Here is a 24,469-nt window from a genome sequence, read left to right as displayed (position 1 = left end):
GACCTTGACTCTCCAACTCAAACAAACACGGCTCGGTCACACTACAACTCCTGTTTTATGGCTCTGATGAAGTGCAGCTCAGTGCACAGTGCAACAATAACACAACCACCCTGATGGACAACTATACACTACCAAACATGACACAATGTCATATTAGCAAGGAGCACCGGTACTTGCTCTGGTTCACACAAAGTAAGGAAAACCGCACTAGACAATTAAAAGTGCCCCTGATAACCTGGGCATCCATGCTCGATTTCCTTGGGTCGCACCCCTCGAGTCACACCTCACCAGTGAGGAATTACGAAGCAGCGTGCACTTTAACGCAGCTCACCGCTATTCTATCAATCAAAAGTCTGTTTGAGGAGTGCCTGAGTCCATTACCTCCGCCACCCCAAGACAAAGAACGGCTATAAATATGGCGAGACAGGCTTAGACCTGGCAACGATCGAAGGAAGCGGTGTCCGAAACAACAAGGCACAAGAGGACAACAGAGGAACGCACGGGAAGTGGAGAGAAACGAGAATTTCAGCTGGAAACGAGAGAGGAAGCAACAAAGGGGCAAACACAAGATGGCGACGCTCGAAGTATCCCCAACGAAGCATAAAGACCGTAAGCCCTTCAAGCGTCAGCGACGAGCTTGAGCGACACCGGAACCACAGGAGGCAGTCCGCTACCTCCCAGGGCCCGCAGCGATGCTAATTTGGGCACGGTGACAAAGTTTTAACAACATAGGTGATCTCACACTCAAAACGAAACCGAGGGAGAAGCACTGGGGGCAGCCATCTTAGCGCAGACGCACAAGCGAGTACGGAGTCAGCACAGGCCGGGAAACTCAGGCAGGACAGCACACGGTGCCGGAGCAGCACAGCAACCCCCAAACAGGGAACCTTCAAGACCCCAGAATCACGCATCGTAGCCGGGACCGGGAGCTCCCTATAACCCAACCGGGGACAGAGCAACAAAAAGACGCCAAAGATTGTGTACATCACAGCCAAGGTGTAACTGCTACGAGCTCTCAAGCAGAAGCATCAGGGAAGGCCTCCAGGCACGCTCAGTCACTACTAAGCGCACATAACAAGCGTGCGAGGTTCCAGGAGCACACCCACAAACAGCGCATCCCAGAGGCCAACATAGCGCTTTGGGCCAACAAGCAACGGAGCCCAGCCCACAAGAGGAGGAACTGGCGGGGGCTAAGACTAGGGCAAGGGTAATCAGGGAGCCCAGCAGGTTTCGGCTTGAAACAAGGTCAAACAAGGGGCCCACAGACATAAGAGGAGACGCAACTAAACACCAGAGGGACGACAGACTGCACACATATCTGGTCAGAAGAGGATTCGCGACGATGGCCGGAAGGGAGGACAAAACCACCAATGACCTCAAAAAAAGTCAGGAAGGACCAGCCTGACTCGCCGTCAAAACTGAAAAACGACCTCAAAAACGAAACCACACTGGATATGATCCTAAAAAAGACAAATGAAGGGAATGAGCTGGCTAAAGCAACAAAAAAACGGTAGACAATATGCAACTAGAACTCGTGGCCATAAGAGCGGACCAGAGCAAGACGAACGGCAGGCTGGACGCAGCAGAGAAAAGGATAAGTGATCTAGATGATACAAGCTGCAAAACGTGGCCAAGACCTGCTCTGCCAGCAGCTTCTGCAGGCTGTTGGAGGACGACCGTAGCAGAAAAGAGAACATAAGGCTGCTGGGAGTCCCTGAAGGTGAAGAGGACACACCGGGATCGTGCCCTGCCGTAGTAGAAGAACTATTGCCACAACTGACAGGCCTTAAGTTTGACAGACAATTCGAGGTGGACAAGGCCTATAGAGTGCCGGCGCTCAAACCACAACATGGCCGCGGCCCGCGCCCGATCATCTGCAAACCGTTGCGAGCAAACCAAACAGAAGCAATCTTCGCTGTCGCTAGGAAAAGCCAGGACTTGAGATGGAACGGCAACAAAATAATAATCACGCAGGACTTCTCAAGGCAAATGGTGGAAACCAGAAAGGGGTTCCTGGCCCTAAGGGACAAACTCCGAAGGGAAAACATAACTTTCAGCTTTGCAGGACCAGCAAGAATGAGAATCACTGATCAAAGGGGGACACTGGTCTTTGAGGAGCCCAACGACCTAAGAAGGTACCTACAAGGGCCACCACCTGAAGGCATAAAGTCCGGGGACAGGGAAAAGAAGAGCCCCGCCAGACAACACAGAAGCCGGCGCGTTTGCATAAACAAAGGCTCGATGCCCTACAGTCTGGATCCCGCCAGAACTTTAAGCTGACCAACCAACCGATCTACTTCAGGGGCCGGTAACCCGCTCAGACACAGGACAGAACGTGGGGTGCAGGGCCAGGAACAAGTCTACCTCAGCGATTCCCCAGGCCGATCAAATAGACCAGGACCAAGCCGAGAGCCAAAGAGGGAGTCTCCCATATCCTTTTAAGTTTTACCTCAAGTGCACATATAAAATTTTTAAGAAGGGAGGAGCAATCCCCCGAAAGAGACACTATGGGTCTAAGCTCAGGACAATACTCGGGGGGAGGGGAGGGGGGGCCTTGCTGTCGCACGCCTACTGCACAAAGCACGGGGGGGAGGGGGACTCTCCAGGTACAGTCTTATGTGATTCTCTATCTCTGTCTTTCTACTTTCCCTTTCCCTCTCCACACTCTTTTTCTATTCCGGGGACAGTGCTTCTGAACCTACACGCCAGTCAAAGCTTCCAGGTCAGGGCCCTAGAGAGGTAATAACAGGTGAGGCGCCGCGAGTGGGTGCTGTGTGAAGACACTTGAGCGGGTCCACCACACTGAGGTGCGAAAATTATGATTGGGGATGATACCCCCAGTACACACTCAGCTACTCTCTGATATCAAGGTGATATCTCTCGATGTCAAAGGGCTTAACCACCCGGTCAAACGAAGAAAGGCGCTGGATTACCTAGCGAAACTTAAGAGCGACGTGTGCGTCCTCCAAGAGACGAAACTCTCAGTCGAGGATGCACAACGACTCAAGGCGAATTGGATAGGCGAATACGCATGCTCACCAGCCATACACAAAAAAAGAGGGGTCATCACCTTGATAAACAAGAGAGCCAAACTCACCATACACGAGAATTACGCTGACGAGGACGGGAGGCTACTAGTTACCAGCCTCAAAAGAGGGGACGAGACGATACACATAGCCAACATATACGGGCCCAACTCAGAAGACAAGGCGTTTTGGGACGGGGTGGAATCCAGACTTGGCAGGCTCCCACAGGAAGACCTAGTCCTACTGGCAGGGGATATGAATCAGGTATTGGACCATGCCATTGACAGACACCCAACCAGGCCCAGCCATAGGTCCCAAGAGCAGAACACTCTGAAGAACCTCTGCTCCAAGCTCCACCTTAGAGACCCCTGGAGACTGCAACACCCGGACGCAAGAGAATATACATTCTACTCACACCCGCACAACTCTTATAGCAGGATAGACTACATCTTAATGTCGGCCTCGCACACACATCTCATAGACCAAACTGAAATTGCCCCGATAACCATATCAGACCACGCACACATCAGCCTCTCCCATAGCGGGAGGCATAACGAGCACCCTAGCCGCAGATGGAGACTAAATAGTGACATCCTGAAACAGCCCACTAATATAGCTGAAATTGAGGAGGCCATCAAAGAGTATCTTTCCTTCAACAACAGCACCGAGATAGACAAGGGCATCCTTTGGGACGCCCTGAAGGCCACAATAAGGGGCAAACTCCTGAGCATCAAGGCAAGGATGAACAGAGAAAGGAACAAAAAGATAACGGAGCTAGAGAACCAGATCAGGGACCTTGAGAAGGGCCACTGCGCGAATCTAGAAGACAGAAACACACTGACGGAACTGACAAAGAGGAAGTACGAACTCAATAAAATACTGAGCGAGAGAGCAGGTACATGGATAAACAGATACAAAGCTATCAACCTATGTACAGCCAACAAGGCAGGGAGAGCGCTAGCATCATACTTAAAAGGCAAACAGAGACAACACTCAATAGCCACAATAACCGACTCAAAAAAAAAGATACACACGGCAAACAAGGAAATCCTGAAGGTCTTCAAAGACTTTTATGAGAGGTTATACACTGCAGATAAGGACCTCATAGCGGATGGGGGAGCTAGCCTACTGGATAAACTTGCCCTACCCAAGTTAACAGAACACCAGATGATGACGACATAACAGGGGGGGGGAGTAGAAAATGTGATAGCAACTCTCAAGGAGAACAAAGCGCCAGGGCCAGACTGATACACGGATACACGGCAGCCTTCTACAAACGCTTCCTACATCTACTAAAACCCACCATGGTCGAGTTATTCACACACTGTGTCCGCAAGGGACGTATGACAGACTCAATGACTGAGGCCAACATAATAGTGATACCAAAAGAAGGCAAGGACCCACAATACCCCCAAAACTACCACCCAATCTCCCTAATCAACGTGGACTGCAAGATCTACGCCAGACGGCTAGACTTAATACCCAGCTTCCCTACCTAATACACAACTCACAAGTAGGATTCCTTAAAAACAGGATGGCCCAAGATAATACTAGACTTCTTTGCCACCTTATCAACCACTCATCCAACAGCACAGACCCGGCGGTCATGATCGTCCTCGATGCCGAAAAGGCGTTCTACAGGGTCTCATGGCCGTTTTTGGACCTGTGTATGATGAAGTTCGGGCTGGGGGAGAAATATAGAAGTATGGTAATGGCACTATATAAAGAACCAAGAGCCCGGGTGGTGGTGAACGGGGGGATTTCAGAACCACTAACCCTAGGGAGAGGGACAAGACAGGCTTGCCCTCTCTCCCCAGCCCTATTCCTACTGGCACAGGAGCCTCTGCTCGCCATGATCAGGAGCAACCCCGAAATAAAAGGCGTTCGTATTAAAGACAACACGGTGAAACTAGCAGCGTACACCGACGATATACTGATCATAACGAAGAATCCGGCCTCCTCTATAACAGCTTTAATGAGCACCATAGAGGAATATGCACTAGTCTCGGGATACAGGCTAAACAAAGACAAGTCGGAATGCAAACCCATGAACGTACACACATCTAGTGCAGTCCTGGGTAATTCAGGGCTGGCTTGGCAAAAGAAACTCCTGAAATACCTCGGCCTCTACTTTGGCCGCGACCTCAAATCTACGCTAGACCATAACAAAGGAGTTATCCTGAAGAAACTAAAGGAGAAACTGAACTCAAGGTCCCCAAGGGACATTAGCTGGTGGGGCAGGGTGGAAACAATCAAAATGATGGTAACACCCATGGTTAACTACATGCTGGGCATGCTACCTCTGACACTAACAGATGACTTCCACAAACAGCTAGACAACATGATTAACAAATTCATCTGGAAGGACAAGAGGCCCAGGATAAGCCTACAAAAGCTGAGACTGCACAAGAGCTTAGGGGGGCTGAACATTACAAACTTCAAAACATTCCAAACAGCATGCCTAGCCAAACAGGGGATTTTCTGGCTCATTCCCGACCAGGACTACACTCAGGTGTGGCTAGCACTGGAGAGGGACACATTAGATGGACTAAAGCCCATAGCCATGCTCATGGCAAACAGACACCCAGAGGCCAGCAACGCTATCCTCAAAAACACTAAGGCCGCCCTACTCAAGGTCGACAAAAAGATGCCACAAAGCATCAAAAACACGAGATGGGAATCCATCTGGTTTAACTCTAAAATAAAATACAAAGATAGGACACTAGACAACAAGACCTGGTATGAGATGGGGATCTCCACCCCAATACAATTACAAAAGAGCGACATACCTCCAACATTTCACACCTTAAAACACGTACACAAATTACCAGACATCGAGTTCCTTGGGTTTCTCAAAATCAGGGCGGCCCTAACCAGAGCTGACCTTGGCAAAAAGGTCCCCTCCTTTATACAATATATGGTGAATCTGAACAAGACCGGCCATCAGACCGCACACATATACAAACTTCTGAGCCCAGTAACTTCGAAACTAAACACCAAAACGCTACGGTTTTGGGAAACACTACAAAACAGAAACTTCAGCTAGAAAGAAAAGCTCCGCCTATGGCTCTCAGCCTCTAAGAACAAGGTATCCCCCCAACTGGCACAAACAAAATACTGGCTACTCCACAAAGCGTTCTGGACGCCGGCCCGCCTAGCGGAGGTCGGAATCGGAGAGAATGATATATGTTGGAATTGCCACAAAGAAAAAGGCGACCTCGCACACCTTATCTTTCACTGCACCAAAGTCACGACATTCTGGAACAAAGTGATAGACCTCATCAATAGGATAGTGGGTCATAGCACACAGCCAGATTTCGTGAGCCTAGTCACCGCTTTCATGGCCCCGGACATAGATTCCAAGGGAGACAGTGACCTGGTCGACCTCCTACTCACAGCAGCTGTCAAAACAATACTAGCGAACTGGAAGGACACAGGGAAAGCGACATTCAAAAGCTGGGTCAATTGGGTCACCTTTCTCAGAGGGGCGGACAACATCACAGCAAAGAGCGCAACCAACCACACAGAAAGAGGCGAGATGTGGGCCGCCCTAGATGAGCACCTAGGGACATACAAGCCCCCATAGACAACCCACAACACCGGGCCTTGGGCGCTGGAGGCTAGACTTATAAGCAGTAACCAGACCTGCACTGCCCCCCCACGTCTCTACTCTTCTTTCACTCCTCTACCTTCACGCTTCCTCTTCCCATTTCACGAGGGTAATACAGCGGATAGCCGAACCAAGACATGCCAATCGCCGATTGCTGATCAGAATGTTTCCCGCGCAGCCACGCTTGTTGATACGCCCACTGTAACCACAACGGCGTCTGTAACTTACCCTCATGTATCAGTACTGTACTGTATTTAAAATCATCTTCTAATAAAACACTTTGAAATAAAAATAAAACACGAAGCACTTTTTGATTTTTATGGACTGCAGTCATTGAGCCGCACTTTAACTGTATGGACAGTTCTAAATCCCCTTAAAAAAAACACACACACATTGTAGTGTTTTTTATTATGCTCTGCTATTGTATGCTTTTATATTGCTTTTATCCGCTCTGCCTTTTATCTTTTTCTCCTGAGATGTAATGATTTTAAATATTTGAACATCAATAAAATATTTTACTCCCATATTGACACCATGACACACTTAACCCTGTGACACTACAGCTTTAGGGCTGCAAAGAAAAAACACTTCATTGGAAACACTGTTCGGTCACTATTTCTGATGAAGCAACTGTACATGAACAGGAGTATTCTGATTGCCTAAGAAAGTGAATACCTGGCATCCATTGGTTCTCCCAAGCCAGACACTAGAGAGTAACGTACTAACTGGCTGCATTATTGAATGCTCACTTTAAACTAGAGGTCGTGGCTTTCGATAAGATGAACATAGGTATGGAATGGTTCTCCGGGGCAGCCTGGACTCTAAAACAACTGCAGCGCAATGGTGCGGTTCCCAACACCACAACAGTCCATATCAAGGCTGATGCTTCAAATACCACAACACAAAGCCAGACTATGGATACATTCCACAATTCAGAACAATACGGGCACTTCAAAAGACCACGACCTTTCTACTCTGACCCTAAGTCAACTTAAAACAACATAAAGTCCACTACAGCATTACAAGTTTTACCACAGCACTACAATCTCAATAACTAACAAGACTGCTTCATATCTGCTTACTGTTTCTCACAGCAAGTCAATTCCTGGTACCCACTGTGTCTGACTGACTACATTCTGTACACCACACGTGAACATATCACTAAAATAACCATCAAATTGCATTTGTTAATGCTTGTTTCACACCAGCAGTCTTATGATTTTCCTCAAACAAGGATCAGTGTTTCTCTGTGACAGCATGGAAAATGATGCCACAAATGATGGATTTGCTTTACAAAGAGTTCTTTGCCTTTTAACATTCCACAGACATTTTGATAGTCATGGAACCTCCAGTCTTACTAACAGACAAGCTGCTTTTGCAAATGCATTGACTTGCCAATTTTACCAACTCCCTATCACCAAACTGCCAATCCTTCTTCCCAGTCCCATGCACCCAGCCCCTCAATCTACCCCCTGAGCAAGCCACAAGCATAGTTGGAAAGTGTCTTTTTCGTCATTGCAGCAGAGTACTATTCTAACCCTTCTTCCCTAATGGCTTCTGCCATGAACACAGGATTCTTGAGTTTGAGACTCGCCCTACACCCGAATTGTTGAGTGTTATGTGTACATTCCTTCACATGGAAATTGTACCATTATTGAAGGGACTGAACAATACCACATGTGTGCACTAACAGCATCCTTTATGGTTACTATGGTTTATGCATGCAGCTGATAGATTTCCCCTAGTTTGGAAGTCAGAAGGAAATTATTCATTAAGAGGAGCTACATGTGTCAGATATTTGGCATGACTTATCGCAGTGTTGCTATTCACTATACAATAGACACCAATGAAAATGAATGGGAATTATTGGGCCATGCAATAGGCACAAATAAATGGCCTATTTTATCATGATCTGTGATAGCCTGAGGGTGATGTTTAATGAGGCGTGTCCCTTGCAAACATATGAGATGACTGTGATAGTCTGTTACTGGCCTAGAAGCAGATCACGTTGCTTGGTTTCAAATTTGCTGTGTGATTGTAATAGCACTTGGAAAGCAGGCTTTTAATCATCTAAATCAGTGGTATGGAAGCTGGGAATGATTAACGAATAAAACAAATGTGAGTGTGTAGAAGAACGGCACAGAAAACCAGGGCTCGCTAGTTCCCTCATTACCTCTCGTTTCAGGTTGTAGAACAAAGATAAGGACAGTGTGATTTCAAACTCCAGACATCAAGGCGTAAAAGGAGAATATGGGGCATTTCCACAGAAAAATGGAAATCCGAATTTTTGTTTGAAGCTTCTCACCTTGGAATCCTCACATTTTATAATATCCCCAGGCACAGACTGGACCTGGGGATATTTTTCTTCGAGATCCTACATTTCAGCATGCGACAGATGTGCCGTGCTGGACCCAAAGTCGATCTTAGAACGGTAGGCAAAACTCTACATCGTCAAACACAAGAGGTCTCAAGTCGCAGAACTGGCCTTAGTCCAAATTGAGGCCACTCCTATGAGAAAACTACTTGATGCTCAAAGTCTTCCTGTAAATTGAAGTCGAATTCCAAGCGTAAACAAACAAAGCAGGACTCGACCCATGCAACCCCTGCCTCTCGACATCCCACCAGAAGGTGCAAGGGGTGCACCCTAATTAAGTACTCGGAGTCTGAACCAATTGGCCCCAGTGTGACCCTAGTTTCCCAGGCCATCATCGACTCAGTAGCATTTTGCGGCCTTCAAAAAGGGTATGCTACAGATTTGTGGCGCTATTCTGGCTCCCTCTGGCATGCTTTCGGGTTCCATGGAGCCACATCAGTCTCCAGTCAGTGTACTTCCAGTGTGTCCATCCCCATCACAGTCTGCCCCAGGGAACCCACTACAGAGCCTGTACCGACTCTGTGCAGACTTCCACACTGGTTTCAAGGTCTGTGCCAGTTCCTGCCGCACCCACACCAACCTGGTGCCAATGTGAACCTGGCCCCAGTCTAATATATGCACGATCTAGACAAGTGACGCTCTACAAAATTACTAAAGCACATTCAGTTGTCATACAGCCTTTCTGTAATCTGAGGTCTCTGCCTCGACACCTACCAGCAGCGACGTCTCTTTATGTCAAGACAGGGGGCTAGCATTATTCCCTCATTCTGAGCAGCAAACCATTAAAAGCTCCCAAATAGAACTTTAGAACATCACAATGAGAAATAGAATGTTTCATCTCATATAGACCGTTTGCCCTCCCATCTTCCGCCTCTTTTGTTTGCTGCTTCTGAGCATGTTCATATATAGAGTACATTTAATAATTTTGAATGTATAGTATGCTTAAGATTTTTTGAGTAGATATTACCCAATTTATGGGTATTTGAATGATTGTGTGCCGAAACGAAAGTTTTTTAAAGTGTTTGTAATAAAAAATAAATTAATTTGAAAAAAAATTTAAATCTTTTTATTGTAACATAAACAACAAAACAAATAAAATGACCATCGTGCCACGGGTATCCGCAAATCATAATCGGAGAATGTAGATTCCAACATTACAGAATTATGAAGGAGTGTGTAGAGTGGACTCAGGTTACATCTATGTCCTCCTGAACTGGATCTATTTCTGGCGGCGTACAAATATCCCCACGATAAGCATTCCAAGCCTCCCATATCTTCCCCCATTTACGGGGTTTCCCTCTGGCCACATACACTGATCTCTCCCGAAACATACACCAATCAAGGTCCTCCATCCATTTCCCAAGCTGAGGAGCTCGACCAGCACCCCATAATTGTGCAATGTTTCGCTTGGCAACCATACATGCGAGAGTGACCCAAAGTTTACCATGGCTCAAGAGGTCGGAGGGCTCCCATACATTAAGTAGGCAACTGCGTGCCTCAAGTGCAATCTGTACCCCCCACACCTCACTCATTTTCTCATGAATCTTGATCCAATAGTTATGGATCTCCGGGCACTCCCACAAAATATGCAAAAACGTTCCAATCATACCACATCCCCTACGGCAATCTGCATTTGAAGCAAGCCCCATACGACACAACCCTAGACCCGTGGTGTAGGACCGGTGAAGGATCCTAAGCTGCACCAAACCAAGTCTCATGGAAATCGCCACTTCCCGAGGGGAAGACACAGCTCCCCCCAGTCTTCGTCATCCAAAACCAAGCCATCTGCAACCCATTGTTCCTGGACTTTCACCAGGGGATCCTCAGTGTGGTTGACCAATTTCTTGTAAACCAGAGAAATCGCCAGCGGAGAGGCCACCGCCGGCTTCACATCACGTGGGATAGCCGCCGCCAGTGCATGCTTAATTTGTAAATAGCGATATCGCTCACACTCATTCAGTTGGTGTCTGGCTTGCAATTCCTCAAAGGTCAATATCCCCTTCTTACCCCACATGTCTCGAACCTGCGAGATACCAATCAGGGCCCAGCAATCGAAACCCTTCGACTTCCACAGACCACCCAAAGCTTCCGAGTTCCACAGTGGCGTGGCCATCGTTATCTTACCCTCCCATTTGAGAGCTCGGTTTGCCTCATGCCACACCCGCGCCGAAACCGACGTCGGACCCAGCAGAGGAAACCTGCCACGTCTAGCATACAAGATCCTAGTGTACTCACCCCCCGGCAACTGGCCACGGTCCATAGCAAATCCGGGGTCAGCCAGAGATCCATAGATCGCATGATTGATAGGGGCTAATTGGGAGGCTCAGTAATATTTCCTGATATTGGGCAATCCAATCCCACCATCATACCAGGGTAACATCAATTTGGATAGTGCAATCTGCGGTTTCCCGGCCCAGAGAAGTTGACACTGCAACAATTCTATCTCATTAAAATAAGAGGGGGGTACGGGATCAAAGGAGTTCTGCAAGGCATATAAAAACCGGGGTAGCGCCATCATTTTAAACAAAACCGCCCGACCCAACAGGGAAAGCGGCAACTCCCTCCATTTTGCAATATCACCACGGAGTCCGGCCAAGGGGGGACCCAGATTAGCGTTGAAGCGCACCTTAGGGTCTTTTGAGACGGGAATTCCAAGGTAGCGAAAACTTACCAATTCGACTTTTACCGGACAATTCGCTGGCACTCTAGGGGGGTCACCGCTCAACACAAAAAGGACCAATTTCGCCCAATTGATAGCGAAACCCGAGTATCTCCCATAGATTGCTAAGATGTCCAGAAAAACAATCAGGGACTGCCGGGGGGAGGTCAGTTACATGAGAATATCATCGGCGTAAAGCGAAATGTTATCCTCCCACTCCGGGGTCCATCGCAGCCCTTTGATTGATCTGTCCCATCGTACCCAAGCCGCAAGCGGCTCCAGGGCCAGAGCAAACAAAAGTGGTGAAAGGGGACATCCCTGACGGGTGCCCCTCCCCAGCTGGAAATCGCGGGACTTATGGTTATTCACCACAACTCGGGCCAACGGAGCCGAGTACAGAAGACAGATCCATCGTATAAATTCCGGTCCGAACCCAAGCTTCTCCAACACCGCAAACAAGTAAAACCATTCCACCCTGTCGAACGCCATTGTAGCGTCTAGCGACAGAATGACCGCCGGCTCGTGAATGCGGGAAGCACCCGCCACCACTCCATGGATTCTACGAAGATTAAGAGCAGTATTACGGCGCGGCATGAAGCCGGACTGGTCCGGATGTACCAGTTCTGAGACAACTTTCACCAACCGGTTGGCAAGTAACTTGGCCAGGACTTTAGGCTCCGCATTCAGGAGAGAAATCGGTCGATAGGAGGAGCCCTCCAACCGAGGCTTGCCATCCTTATAAATTACAATAATATTGAAGATGCGTTGGTCATAAGGTAGAACACCACCTTCTCTACTCTCAAGATACATGTCTTTTAGAAACGGGGCCAGACGGTCAGCATGCAGTTTGTACAGTTCTATAGGGATTCCGTTCGGGTAATTTAATTTTTTTAAACAATATAGTTTTTTTTTCCCAGTAAGTACAGGGAGTAGGTGTCTTTGTATTTGGAGTAGACTTAGTTTCAAAAACGTATTTCTTACTTGGGTGGAATAAGAGATGGGAAGCGTGCGGCTCGAGCGCAAAGACCCGTTACGCTTCTATGGCATTTCAAGTTGCGACTGCACTCCCCGTACAGGTATATGCAGCAAGGTTGTACTGACGTCACAGTGTACAGTGTATTATTATGTTGACGCTCGGCGTCTATTTACAATGCTAAGCCCACATTTCAAGGGAGATTGGCCTTGTTTAGGCAATTTAGCTTGTATCTGGCACTCGCTGTTAACAACACCAAGGCTGATTTCCACAGGAATTAGGCCCCATTTAAGCATTTTGGCTTGTTTTTGAGGGCGATAGGCGTGCAAGGCCATTACCTAGCCAACGAAGCACTTGGTAGTGCGTTCGTTAGCTGGGAGAAGTTAGTCACGCATTGATACAGCTGAGGTGCATCAGAGATTTTTTTTTAAGTGCAATTTAAGGAAAATTATAAAAAATTGAATTTGAAAGAAGGTGAATAGGCGTATATCGTTGGTTTACAATAGAACATTTTGTTAATATTAATAAATTAAATATGGGTGCAAATCAAAGTGAAGAGTGTAATGAGGAGGAAATGTTGCATAGGGTGGTGAGTGAGGAAGTACAGGCAGCTGTACAGGAAACAAAACAAGCTTTGGGTAAGAGAGAAAGGAGAAATGTAGTTGAGAAGGAGTAATTTTCTGTGTCGCATGATGATGAGTTGAATAGAGGCCCTGGGGGAAAATACCTCAGGAAAAAGAAGAATATGGATAGAGCATCCAAAAATAACGGGGCTCAGAGCGGCTCGCAAAGAGCAGGTGTCCGAAGAGGCATGCAGAGCGGTCAGTTGAACACTAAAAAAGGAGGAAATATCAGAGATGAGTTGGTAATGCAAAGGGATAGATCACATGAGGATCTGGATAATTATATTCTAGATATGGAATCTAAAGGCATATTTGATGAAGAGAGCGAAGTGGGTATAATAAGAGATCCCAGGTTCAAAGATTGGTGCCCCTTAGACCATGTCTCAGAATATAGATGGGTAAGATTGCATAAGTCCATGGAGAAGGAGGAACGAAATATCATGAAGGCTGAGTGTTCTAAGCTCATCATAGATGAGACGGGTACTGACACTAAACGTAGACCCTGATTTGATTACATGTATGTTTAAGATGGGGAAGGATCCCTAAAAAGGGATTGGAAAAATCTCCCAAAATTTGTCAGGATAAAGTGTTGGAGGTCCTAGGGCCCTTGGCAAAGATTTTTGATTCTGTGGACGAAGCATTTTTAAAGGGCACTGATGTAGATGTAACTCTTTTAAGAAAATGGTGTCAAGGGGAAATTTCTTTTCTGGGTACCGCAAATGCAGGCCTGTTGGCTTTCTTATGCAGATTAATCTGAAGTTAAGTGAATTGGCTAGAAGAGAATCATCTGAAGATGCAAAAGGTTTACTATTTGGGGATGGTTTAGTTAAGTCTTTAACCAAATAAAGTGAAGACCTTCACAAGCTTAGACAAGGCACAGTATTCCATGCGCAGAGATTTTTCAAACAGTAGTTTTTATGGCAGGGCTGGTAGGAGAGCAGGCTTCAGAGCCCAGTATCAAAACACAACGTAACATGGGTATGGAGCATAAAGGGGACATCCTGGAGGCGGACAATTCCACCCACAGAGTGGCAGAAACCAAGGAAGAAGAGGTAACCGCAGAAGGGGACATATCCTTAATCAAAGTCAAGGACAAGTGAAGTACGAGGATTGTTTCTGGTTTCATCCCATCAGGTGTGGGAGGAAGATTAACGTATTTCAGGGATCAAAAGGAGTTAATAACAAAGTACGCATGAGTGTTACATGCAATAGAGAGTTATTGAACAGTGTTCTATTCGGAACCATGCCAGTCATCAGAGCCGAATAAGTTGGTTTTTCTGAGAGATTTGAAGGCTCTGGTTTAGGAAGAGGTGAGACAAATGTTAGAGAAGAAAGTAACAGTAGGGGTAAGGGAGGACGAAAGGAGATTAGTAAGTACCTTATTCCTAGTAGAAAAGAAGGACAAGGGCTGGAGGACTGCAATGAACACAGACTTTTAATCAGTATGTGACATACCTACATTTCAGAATGAAATGAATTCATTTATTGAGGGATCTACTTTAGGACTTAGATTGGATGGTGAAAATAGATCTAAAAGACGCTTATTTCTTGATTCCATTTGCGAAGGAGAGTCTGGGATACTTGCAGTGGCAGATGAAAGGGGCAAATGTATCAGTTGCAAAGTCTACCTTTCGGATTGTCAGTAGCACCTTGGTGCTTCACGAAAGTGATGCATTCAGTGGTAGGCTTCTCAAGAGAAAGAGGAATAAGAATGATTGTCTGTTTGGATGATATATTGATAATGAATCAAGATGTAGAGGAGTTGCAGAAGGAATTTAATGTGGTGGTAGGTTTACCCTAGAGTCTTGGGTTTGTGATAAATTTGGACACATTAATAATGGTACCATCTCAGTCGATGGAGTTTCTAGGTTTTGTGATGGACACAGTAACAAGTCAGTTACGGTTACCAGAGAAAAAGGTGAGGAAGATAAGACAGGAGGTGAACTCAATGTCAAAAAAGGAATCGGTGAAGTTGAGGGAGTTGGTTCAAGTGATTGGCCTCTTATCGTCAATTCAGGCACGATTTCCAGGGCTGTTGCATTACAGGGCCTTTCAGCAGGCAAAGTCTCCTGGGCTATCGAAGGGGTTATGGTACAGAGATGTATGGTTTGTCTGAGCAGAGATGTAAGAAAGAATTAGCGTGGTGGAAGGAAAATTTGAATGCCTGGAACAGGCGGGCATATTTAGAATGAAACCAAAATTTGTGTTGGAAACCAATGCAATCAATAATGGATGGAGAACAAAGATAAGGACAGTGTGATTTTAAATTCCAGCTGTCACTACTAGCCTCCTTCTCTTTAATAAAATCTCGATTCTTTATTCAGTTAACCTATAAGAGTTTAATTCTCTTTTTAACTCCGATTCTGTTCCAGTGCAGCAAGCTCACATGGCCTCTCGTGACACTGATGATAATGGGGATGGATATTGATTTCCCACCGTCACATTGATGATGCTCCGTATCTAGACCTGCAAAATGCCAGTGGGTTAGATACATCAATTGAAACAGATCTCAGCTCGCCAAATAAGACCTAGAGAGGAAAGTGCCTTGTTGGCAGTGGTGGTTCGGAGGGCTGCTGGGACACTAAAACTTTAGACGCTAACTATTGAAGCTAAAACAAATATTCTGATCGAGATTCTCCAACCATGGCCCACTTCATCTGAACCATTACTGCCATTTAATGAAGCCTGACCGATGCCCTTATGGCTCCATGTTCCAAAAGATATTCATGTCCACCAGCCTGTAGACTTGTGGCTCAGTGGCACAGTTCTGCTTCTGCTCATCCAGACTTCCTTACTAAACACTCTACAGTAGAGAGCCTGATGGTGCAGGGCTCAACAAACAATCTGAATTCCTCTCCAACTACTTCCCCCGGGTAGGCAATCCAAAAAGAATTGATTCTTTCAGGAAAATAGTGTTTTCACCAGTTAGCCTGTCCCTTAGTTCCATCAATGTGGTTTGCATATTGGGCAGGTATACAAATGCATTGTGGGACAGGACCAGCAAGTTCTTGCCAGCGGTCCCAGAGGCCAGGAGGTACCATAATAAGTACTTTAGGCTGGCCTGGATACTACTAACTGCATTGGCAGAGATATCAACACAACCGTCATGCTCCGAATGTAAGTCTGAAAGTGGATTTGCTGGTGATGTGCAAATATTCCTAATGGCTATCCCCTTTGAGGGGTCCAGAAACTTTGGATAAAAAGGCTGATTAGGCGCTAGAACGATTAAAAACTGTCCATACACTTAACAATCCTTGGGACTATTGATGCCTGCAAAGCAATTTCACACACTTTCAAGAAATTCAGAGGTTACCCAGAGGGATAACTTACAGGCAACACGAGCCCTCGCAGACAATTGTGCAGCAGCCAAAACAGCCCATTGCAAGGCCATGTATGTGGCACCAGTGGGAATCATCCAGGCTGGCAGGTTCTGCATTCCTCCATTTTCTCCTGCTCTTCTAGTGCAGCTCTCAAGCAGCATCAATTTGTCCGTAACAACTCGTGCCAGGCCAGTTGGAGACAGGACCCAACATTTCTTCCCTGGGTGGAGATCCATCCCGTCAGTCAAATGGGTCTTACAAATTGTTCAAAAGGGCTAGGGCCTTCACTTTATTCCCTCCCCACCTCACCTTCCTCACTCAAAGCAGCACCTTTTGGAGGAGCACTCTGCAATCCTGAAGCAAGAGATCAATTGTTTACTCTTCAAGGGTGCCGTTGACGGGGTTCCAGACTCTGAGAGGAAGAGGGGTGCTATTTGCTATACTTCCTTTTTGTACTGGACATGGGGCTGGAGGCCAATTCTGAACCTCAGCCTATTGAATGGCTTTCTGTGAAAATGACAAATTCAGAATGCTTGTGCTGCTCTGCACCGAGGAGACTGGATAGTGCCCTTGTAATTGCAAGACGTGTGTTTCCTGCTATCCCACAGGCGTTACGTGCAGTTCAGGGGGACAAGACAATTTTCAGTTTTCTGTAGCCCTGTTCAACTTCAACTCAACCACTCAGGTGTTCAAGAAAGGCCACTGTCCATCTTCAGAGGTCAGGGGTAAATGTATTCCCACACCTCAATGACCCACTGCTAACGGTGAGCTGGCCGCAGTCAGTTGTTGACCACCCCAGTGTAACTGACAAAATCCTGATGTCATTGAGTTTCACCATCAGTGAGACAAAATCCCACCTGAGCCCCACACGGAGGCTTCTGTTCATTGGGGCCTTTCTAGGCACATGGGAAGTCCGGGCCTGTCCACTTCTGTAGCAACCTGGGGCCCATCAGGATAGGTTACCAATGTTTTGGGAACAGTCCTGGGTTTTAGTGAGAATGGCTCGAACGCTTCTTGGTCTGCAGGCTTTGTGTAACCTCTTAGCCACGAGGCCCCCTCAAATTTCAGTCGGCCTAGCATCAGGCCTCTCCGACTCCAATCGGATTCCAAAGGAGACAGTGCAGATTCTACAGTGGTGGCTGTTGGGGAGATGTGGCGATCAGAAGCTTCTGTTCTCTAGAAGAGAGCTGATCTCCCTCTCAAAGCATTCCTGCCATCTATCAAAGGGGAGCTAGTGCAGGTCATCATGGACAACACGTCTGCCATGTGGGACTGCAACAAGCAAGATGGATCCTGAGCCAGGAGCTCTATGCATATGTCTGAAATATATTCATGATGGTAAAACAGCTACAGGGTCCCTCAGTCTTAGAGTGGACGAACTAAGCATGCATCATCTGACAGGTCACAAGCAGTGTCTCCACAACGAGATGGTGCATAGTGTCTTCGATCATTGGGGAACGCTCTTGCTGGATCGATTCATCACTGTGAATTTGCATCGTATCTACGATATTGCACACTGACTTTTCCTTTGAGGCCTCTATTAGGAGACTCTTCTGTCTGGAATGGATCAAGGGGCTTCTGTACACATTCTTATTGCTACTTCTCCTTCCTTGCGTTCTGGAGAAGATCAGGACAGACTCTGCCCAAGCCATTCTAATTGCCCTGGACTGGGACAGGAGAATGTGGTACCCAGAGCTTCTGAGCCTATTTATTTGTCCTCCGATCAAGCTACCACTTTGGGAGAATCTTTTATCTCAGCAATAGGGAAAGTCCTGCATCCAAGTCTCTACATGCATAGAGACTGAACTGTAGCACTGAATGAGTTTGCTTGGCTGACCGTGTTGGTTGATGTCATCCAGGCTGCAGGTGCTTTTCAATAAAGTCCACCTATGTCGGACGCTGGTGTAGTGCCCAAAATTCCAACCTTTTACGGGGCAGAGCTTCAGACGTCCTTTCGTTTGCCCAGGAAGGTCTTGCAGTATGTACAGTGAAGGATTAGTTATTGGCCCTTTAAGCTTCTCTGTGCTTACTGGCCCAACCATCCTTGTTAAAGTCACTGATTGTGATGTGTTTTATTAAGGATTTGACCCAAATGATTCCTCCCCAAACAGTTTGTGATGTTTTTGCCAGATTTCTTTTTAATACGTGATTTCAGTGATGTCTTGTTGCGCCTTCAGAAGGGGTTGGGGGAAGGAGCGCATTATGCCCCAAGTCTAGCACTTTCCTGGTCGCGGCTCCCCTTAAGCAACATTTATAGACATTTACATTTCATTAGATTGTTCAATGGAGGAGGGGACTGAGTGGGGGGGAATCTTACTGGGAAAGGGTTGTTTCAAAACTTAAAAGCAGACTTGAATTCATACTACTGGGCGGCTGCACCTGACTACTGTTGTGAGATCTTTAATATGTCATAGTTCACACCGCCCGGCCTCCGGGATGTGGGCAGAAGGGCTGTGTAATGCCACATTGGGAGATGGATGCACTGCAAGTGCCGGAATTTGAAGTATGGAAAGTGATACATGTAACTTTTATATTGTCTGCAATAAAAATATAATTAAAAAAACAAAACATTTATAGACATTTACTTGCAAGCTAGCGTGACGTTTTGCTTAATAATGAGGGCGCTCACTTAGCCAGACCACTAGATCGTACCAGACGCAATATATTAATTTTCCTGTTAATCCTTTTTTTTTTAATACTTGGAAGAGATGCTTGTGGCACCTGCCAAAAACAGAAAAAGCCGCTGCAGGGCCCCACTTTAAGGTTTGACCTCAGGCCGCGCACTAACATCTGAGAAGCTTGGTTATATAAATATCGTTATTAATAATATGTGGACTGTTAACATGCCAGGCATCAAGACCACAGTGAGTTTACAGGTGTAATGGCATAATAATACCTCGTTTCTGTTATTGGAAGATTATTAGCAAAAGTTATTGGTTCTTGCTATTCAGAGTTATTTTTCGAAGTGAAGAAGTGCAGGAATGCTGTGGTATTTTGGCAAAAACAATTTAAGATGCACCAGGACAATGTACGAATCCTTACATTTCAGAACCCCTTGTCATTCACAGGAAGGACACAGAGTTGCTAGAGCCTGCGTGGAGTAAACGCAATACAAGCCTAGTATCACAACGCAAGATCATTAACCATGTCTGTATGGATGAATGCATAGTAAATCTTTTGTTCAAACTTTTCCCCGAGCTTAGACTCCTCCCTGTGTACCAATGTGGAGGCACCTTATGTAACCGTGCGCCGTTTAAGTAGGATCTTAGAAGCGCGTTACCTGTAGGAAAGGAGTATTGTTACATGGCAATGTCATATGCACAGATACTGCTGAGATGCAATCACATGACATTCAAGCAATTCTCATTCACTTATTTTCCTCAGGATACCTCATTTGCGTCCCACAGTACAGCAAATGGTGTGATGGGCAATGCTTGTACAATATGTAAGTGAGTATGCTCTGCACATGAGCAGAAGAGCGATCACATACATGCACACATTAGCTTGTAATCCTTTTGTGACAAAGTGGGGCTTGAACAAAACTTTGCATAAAAATAGTGACGGTGAGTTGAGTCACGGCGGTCTCAGAAAAGATTAGAGTTCACAGTTGACTCACCAAAGCCAAGATTGAGGGGCTAAGGTTACTACACAGAATGAGTGGTGGTTGGAGTAGCCAAAAGGCTGGTTAAAAAACAGATGTCAGTTCAGTACACAGATCTTTATTCGGTTACACAAGTAGCCATAAAAGTACAAACATACATAAAATAATTAAAAACATGTTTGTGCTCTGGACCATGTCCATAACAAAATAATAAAATCCGTGCAATTATCATAACATTATGCCACTAAAACTGAGCACTAAAAGACAGTCATTGTATGTCGGGCCCTCACAGCAGTTTTCAAAAACAATCCAACATGAAAGATGCATTCCTTATTATTCAACTGGAGCAGGAGGTCATAAGCGTCTCTAGAATCTGTGATACAATGCTTCTTAATTAATGGTAATAGAAAGCTTTTGGTGTACATTAACTAGAAATCACAAAAGAATAAAAAATGTAACATTGATTGACCCGACCTCCCGTTGCACGGACAGGGGCGGGAGTCTAATTCAATTTGAAAACCTGATGGGAAGCTTAGCAGATAGTGCTCCCACTGCCCCATTGGACTCGTCATGTACCTTTGAATGCGGACGCATCCATCGGGGCTCATCTTCAGATAAACTACCACTCTTGATTTACCAAGCTCATTCTTCAGTTTTTCCACATGTGTTACCTCAAACCAGCCAGTGCGCAACTGTCTTTTGCTAATGATATGAGGGTCATCCGGTTTCTCGAACAGTTGTTAAAGGCCTTATACATACAGGATTCTATGTACGCCAACCACTGAATATTTCTACCTTTGTCCCAGAAGAGACCATATAAACAGTTTGCTCCCACTATGTGCTATGTGGGCCTGCCAAGAGCCACTATTGAAAAAAATCATACAGAGGTAGGAAAAAGTGCTTGTGCATTGAAGAGATGAGTCACCCACTTTCAGGCTTGCCAGTTTATGCTTTTTTGGACCACAAGACATTATAAAAGAAGTCTGTATGGTGGTAAAAAGAAAATGTGTGGCACGGATCAGCCCTGGCTACCCACTAGAGAAGACAAGTAATGTTCTTGAGTCCATGGGACTTTATTATATTCAAGCTGTTCTTTGTGAGCGATTTAAAATTCTGGATGTATGTCCAAGGGTGGTTTTCTACACCACAGCTGATATTCCTGGCATTGTTTATAGTTATGTTGCATTTTTGCGATGCTGTCTTTCCCAATCCGGTGCAGTGTCATGTACAATCTGGTTGTTGATTTATCACACAGTGAGTCATGGTGCTTTGACAGTGGTTACGTATGTGAGGTTTGTATGTTTAGTAAATGTTGGATGAGGATGCTGACTGCTCCATAGAAGGTAAAGTGCATGTCTCATTAAAGTGACGTGGGCTTTGCAATTCTCCAGTGAGGTGCCACGTAATATCTAATCCGCACTCACTGTCTTGTAATCTATACATGCATGGCCATGATTTGGTGGTTTCGTGGCTTCCATTGTGTCTACAGTTTTAATTTGCATCACACATGCTTTCCCACTTCCCACACTCTTGAGGATACTCATTTATCACCAACACTGCCATCATTTTCTCTCAATTTTTAGTGCTGTTTAGAATCCCCAGCAGCAGGCCGTAATACCACAGATTGTCTTGAAATCTTTTGAGGACGGCTTTTCTTCCGGCTACAGACGGGAACTGACAAACCACTGAGAGCACACCATCCTTATAAAAATACACAATGTGAGACAGACTACTTCATGGTCAAGCAATGCGTTGACATGTATAAAAGCCATGAGCAGTGCCATTTGCCAGCAAACATAAGCCTTTCGTGAACTGAATGAAAGTAGAAACCTTCTACAGGGGGCACAAAATCTGTGATACTGTAGCTGTACCCATAAGGATTTATTCGCCTGTGAAAGTAAAAAAACCTCAAAATGATCAATTTTACCATGACACCGATGCATCATGGTAAAGATACGAATGGAAACCTTGTCTCACTCCTCTACCAAGACATTGTCACATAGTAGAGTTTTCTTTTTAGAGTAAAGGTTATTTACAGAGTGCACCTATATGTCCATTGTGTATCTTGTCCTTTGGGGTTTTAAGACAACCAATTTTTATTGAATCCATGTTTTATGCAGCGTGCTATGCCCCCTTCCTTCCTTACAAATGCCCCTCCATGAAGGACATTGTTTTATTTTCACTGACTGTGACTTTAGTGCTAAAATGTATTTGTGGTACAAACCTGTTTGCTTTTGATTTGAGTGATTGATGGTGTTGGGATAGGTACTGTTAAATGTGGTTGGCGCACTTCTTCCATTCCGTTTTTGTGTGCTAATTTGTTGTAAACATATCTATGGTTTCCTCATTGATTTACTGATTTATTTATTTTAAATCTAACATTTGGGCTTTACTGCTATGTAGTTTGCCGGATTACCTGGAGGCGCCTTTGATAGCCATTTGCCTTTACCGATCAGTGTGTGATTTTATGTTGTGTGTGTAGATATGTACATTTTTGTTGCAGTAGCTTCTGTGCTGCCACAACTCAATATGAATTGGTCATTCAGTTTATGATTTTCCATTTATTTTACTCTTAAGCATCGCTTCACAAACCTGTTGGAGCGCGATGTCCTGTCATTTTAGCTTGTTCAGATGAACCATTAAAACTTATAAGAATTAGAAATCTTTGAAAAGTGGATTACAGCTGGACTTCTATAAACTGAATTTTCCAGTCCTGATAAACATGTTCAAGAAAGGGATGGGGTGACTCCCCTGCAAATATTATGCAGAAAAGGGAACATTTATATGTGAGCATAAGGGTTGTCTGAATAAATGATTACATGTTAGCCCCTCGTATTTCATACACACTTTAAAGTATTGTTTCCCTTTCTTCTAGAATGCTGATTCCAGTCTGAATGCGGAGTTTTACAGTTGCAGTGGAGTGATTTACCAAGGTGAAGAAGAATCCAAAATGATGGATACAGCTTAGATCATCTAGTGCCAAGACATTTTGATGCAGAAAAAGGAATATTTTGGCTAATTTCATAACGTAAAGCTCCATTGATGATGTTATGGCCAGCGGTTGGTGAGACAGCAGGATCCTCATTGCTAGGACCCTAACTGTGCCTTCGGAGAGTTTGGAATGTGAATTTATGGGTCTTATTTCAAGTTTAAGGCAAGGATTGGATTTCGAGCTGGTGTAGCTTTTCCTTTGGCTAGCTGTAGATCCACAGAACATGTAATTTGCGAAAATACCTCATCCAGGGAAAAAATTACCTGCACACTCTAAATACTGGGATTGTTTTAACTGCGTCGAAAGAGCTTCCTTGTATATTTTCTCCTTCTTTGAAGGGTTCTGCACCGTCGGGGACATCAAGCACCATGTCTTTGTGGAAAGAATACATCCTCTTATATTAAACTTCTTAGAGGATGTATTGTGTTAATGGTAATATGGTTGTTGACCTACGCCAAAGCTGAGTTCTCTCGCGTGTCAGCCACCATAGTTTTCTCCAAGCAGTCCTGCTTGATGGTTCTTGCCTTTTTTTTGTGCCAACCTGGTCTCTGCTACTATTCTTCCTGCGCAGCTGGTCTGAGGTGGAGAACGATGGGGCTAAGACTAGTTAAACTTTAACCTTCGATAGTATGTTTGGAGGGGGTCACCCTACTCTCATAGATGCTGCACTTAAATTTTTTCTGAATAACAGGCTACAAATGGAGCTATTTTAGCGTCTAAGAGATTCAGTGTATGCTGCTAGGCTTTGTGCATTTTTCGCTTACATCTCACATGGGATTATGGTGTGGCAATTTGTTCTGTAACAGCATTAGATTTGCTTTAAGTCTATTCAGTTTTAAGAATAAAAACACTTAAAACTTGAAAATATGGATGCTGAGTTTACAAATGTGAGTGGGTTCCTATGCATATCATTCATCACCTTTTTATGTGTGTGTATGTATGTGTAGCATTCTATTTTATTATAGTAAAATATTCTGAAAAAAAATAAAACATCTGTGCAAGCATAGCATCTGTGAGTGTGTGTTACTTTTTACGTGTCTTACTCTGTGGCAAAATGAATTTGAACTCCTAGCCTCAGCCATACACCTACTTCAAGCACTAGCCTTCCTAAATTGCTGATTCAAGAACATTCTGATCTGACAAAGAACCTGACTTAATAACACCCTTTTTCTGCCCTCGGAGCTAACCGTATTCTGCCTTGCCTTTTCCCTACTGCCCTCAATACAAACACACACATGACCACCAAGCTGTTCCCTAATTTTTTAGCTAAGAACACACTTCCTTCTGCCCT

The 24,469-nt window shown here is 45.2% G+C and overlaps 1 protein-coding gene across 1 annotated transcript in view; it reads left to right on the top strand.

The window, feature by feature from the left end:
• CDC37L1 (cell division cycle 37 like 1, HSP90 cochaperone) overlaps positions 1-24,184 on the top strand; it is a 295,015-nt gene extending 270,831 nt beyond the window's left edge. The window contains exon 7 of the mRNA XM_078677395.1: positions 23,062-24,184. Coding sequence (XP_078533521.1) covers positions 23,062-23,154 — 93 coding nt within the window. The 3' untranslated portion in view covers positions 23,155-24,184. The remainder of the gene's footprint in view (positions 1-23,061) is intronic.
• The last annotated feature ends 285 nt before the right edge of the window (positions 24,185-24,469 follow it).

Source organism: Lissotriton helveticus, chromosome 2_1, assembly GCF_964261635.1.
Source record: "Lissotriton helveticus chromosome 2_1, aLisHel1.1, whole genome shotgun sequence".
In the NCBI taxonomy this organism is placed as follows: domain Eukaryota; kingdom Metazoa; phylum Chordata; class Amphibia; order Caudata; family Salamandridae; genus Lissotriton; species Lissotriton helveticus.
Note: the sequence above shows the minus strand (reverse complement) of the source record. Positions and strands in the feature narration are given on the sequence as shown.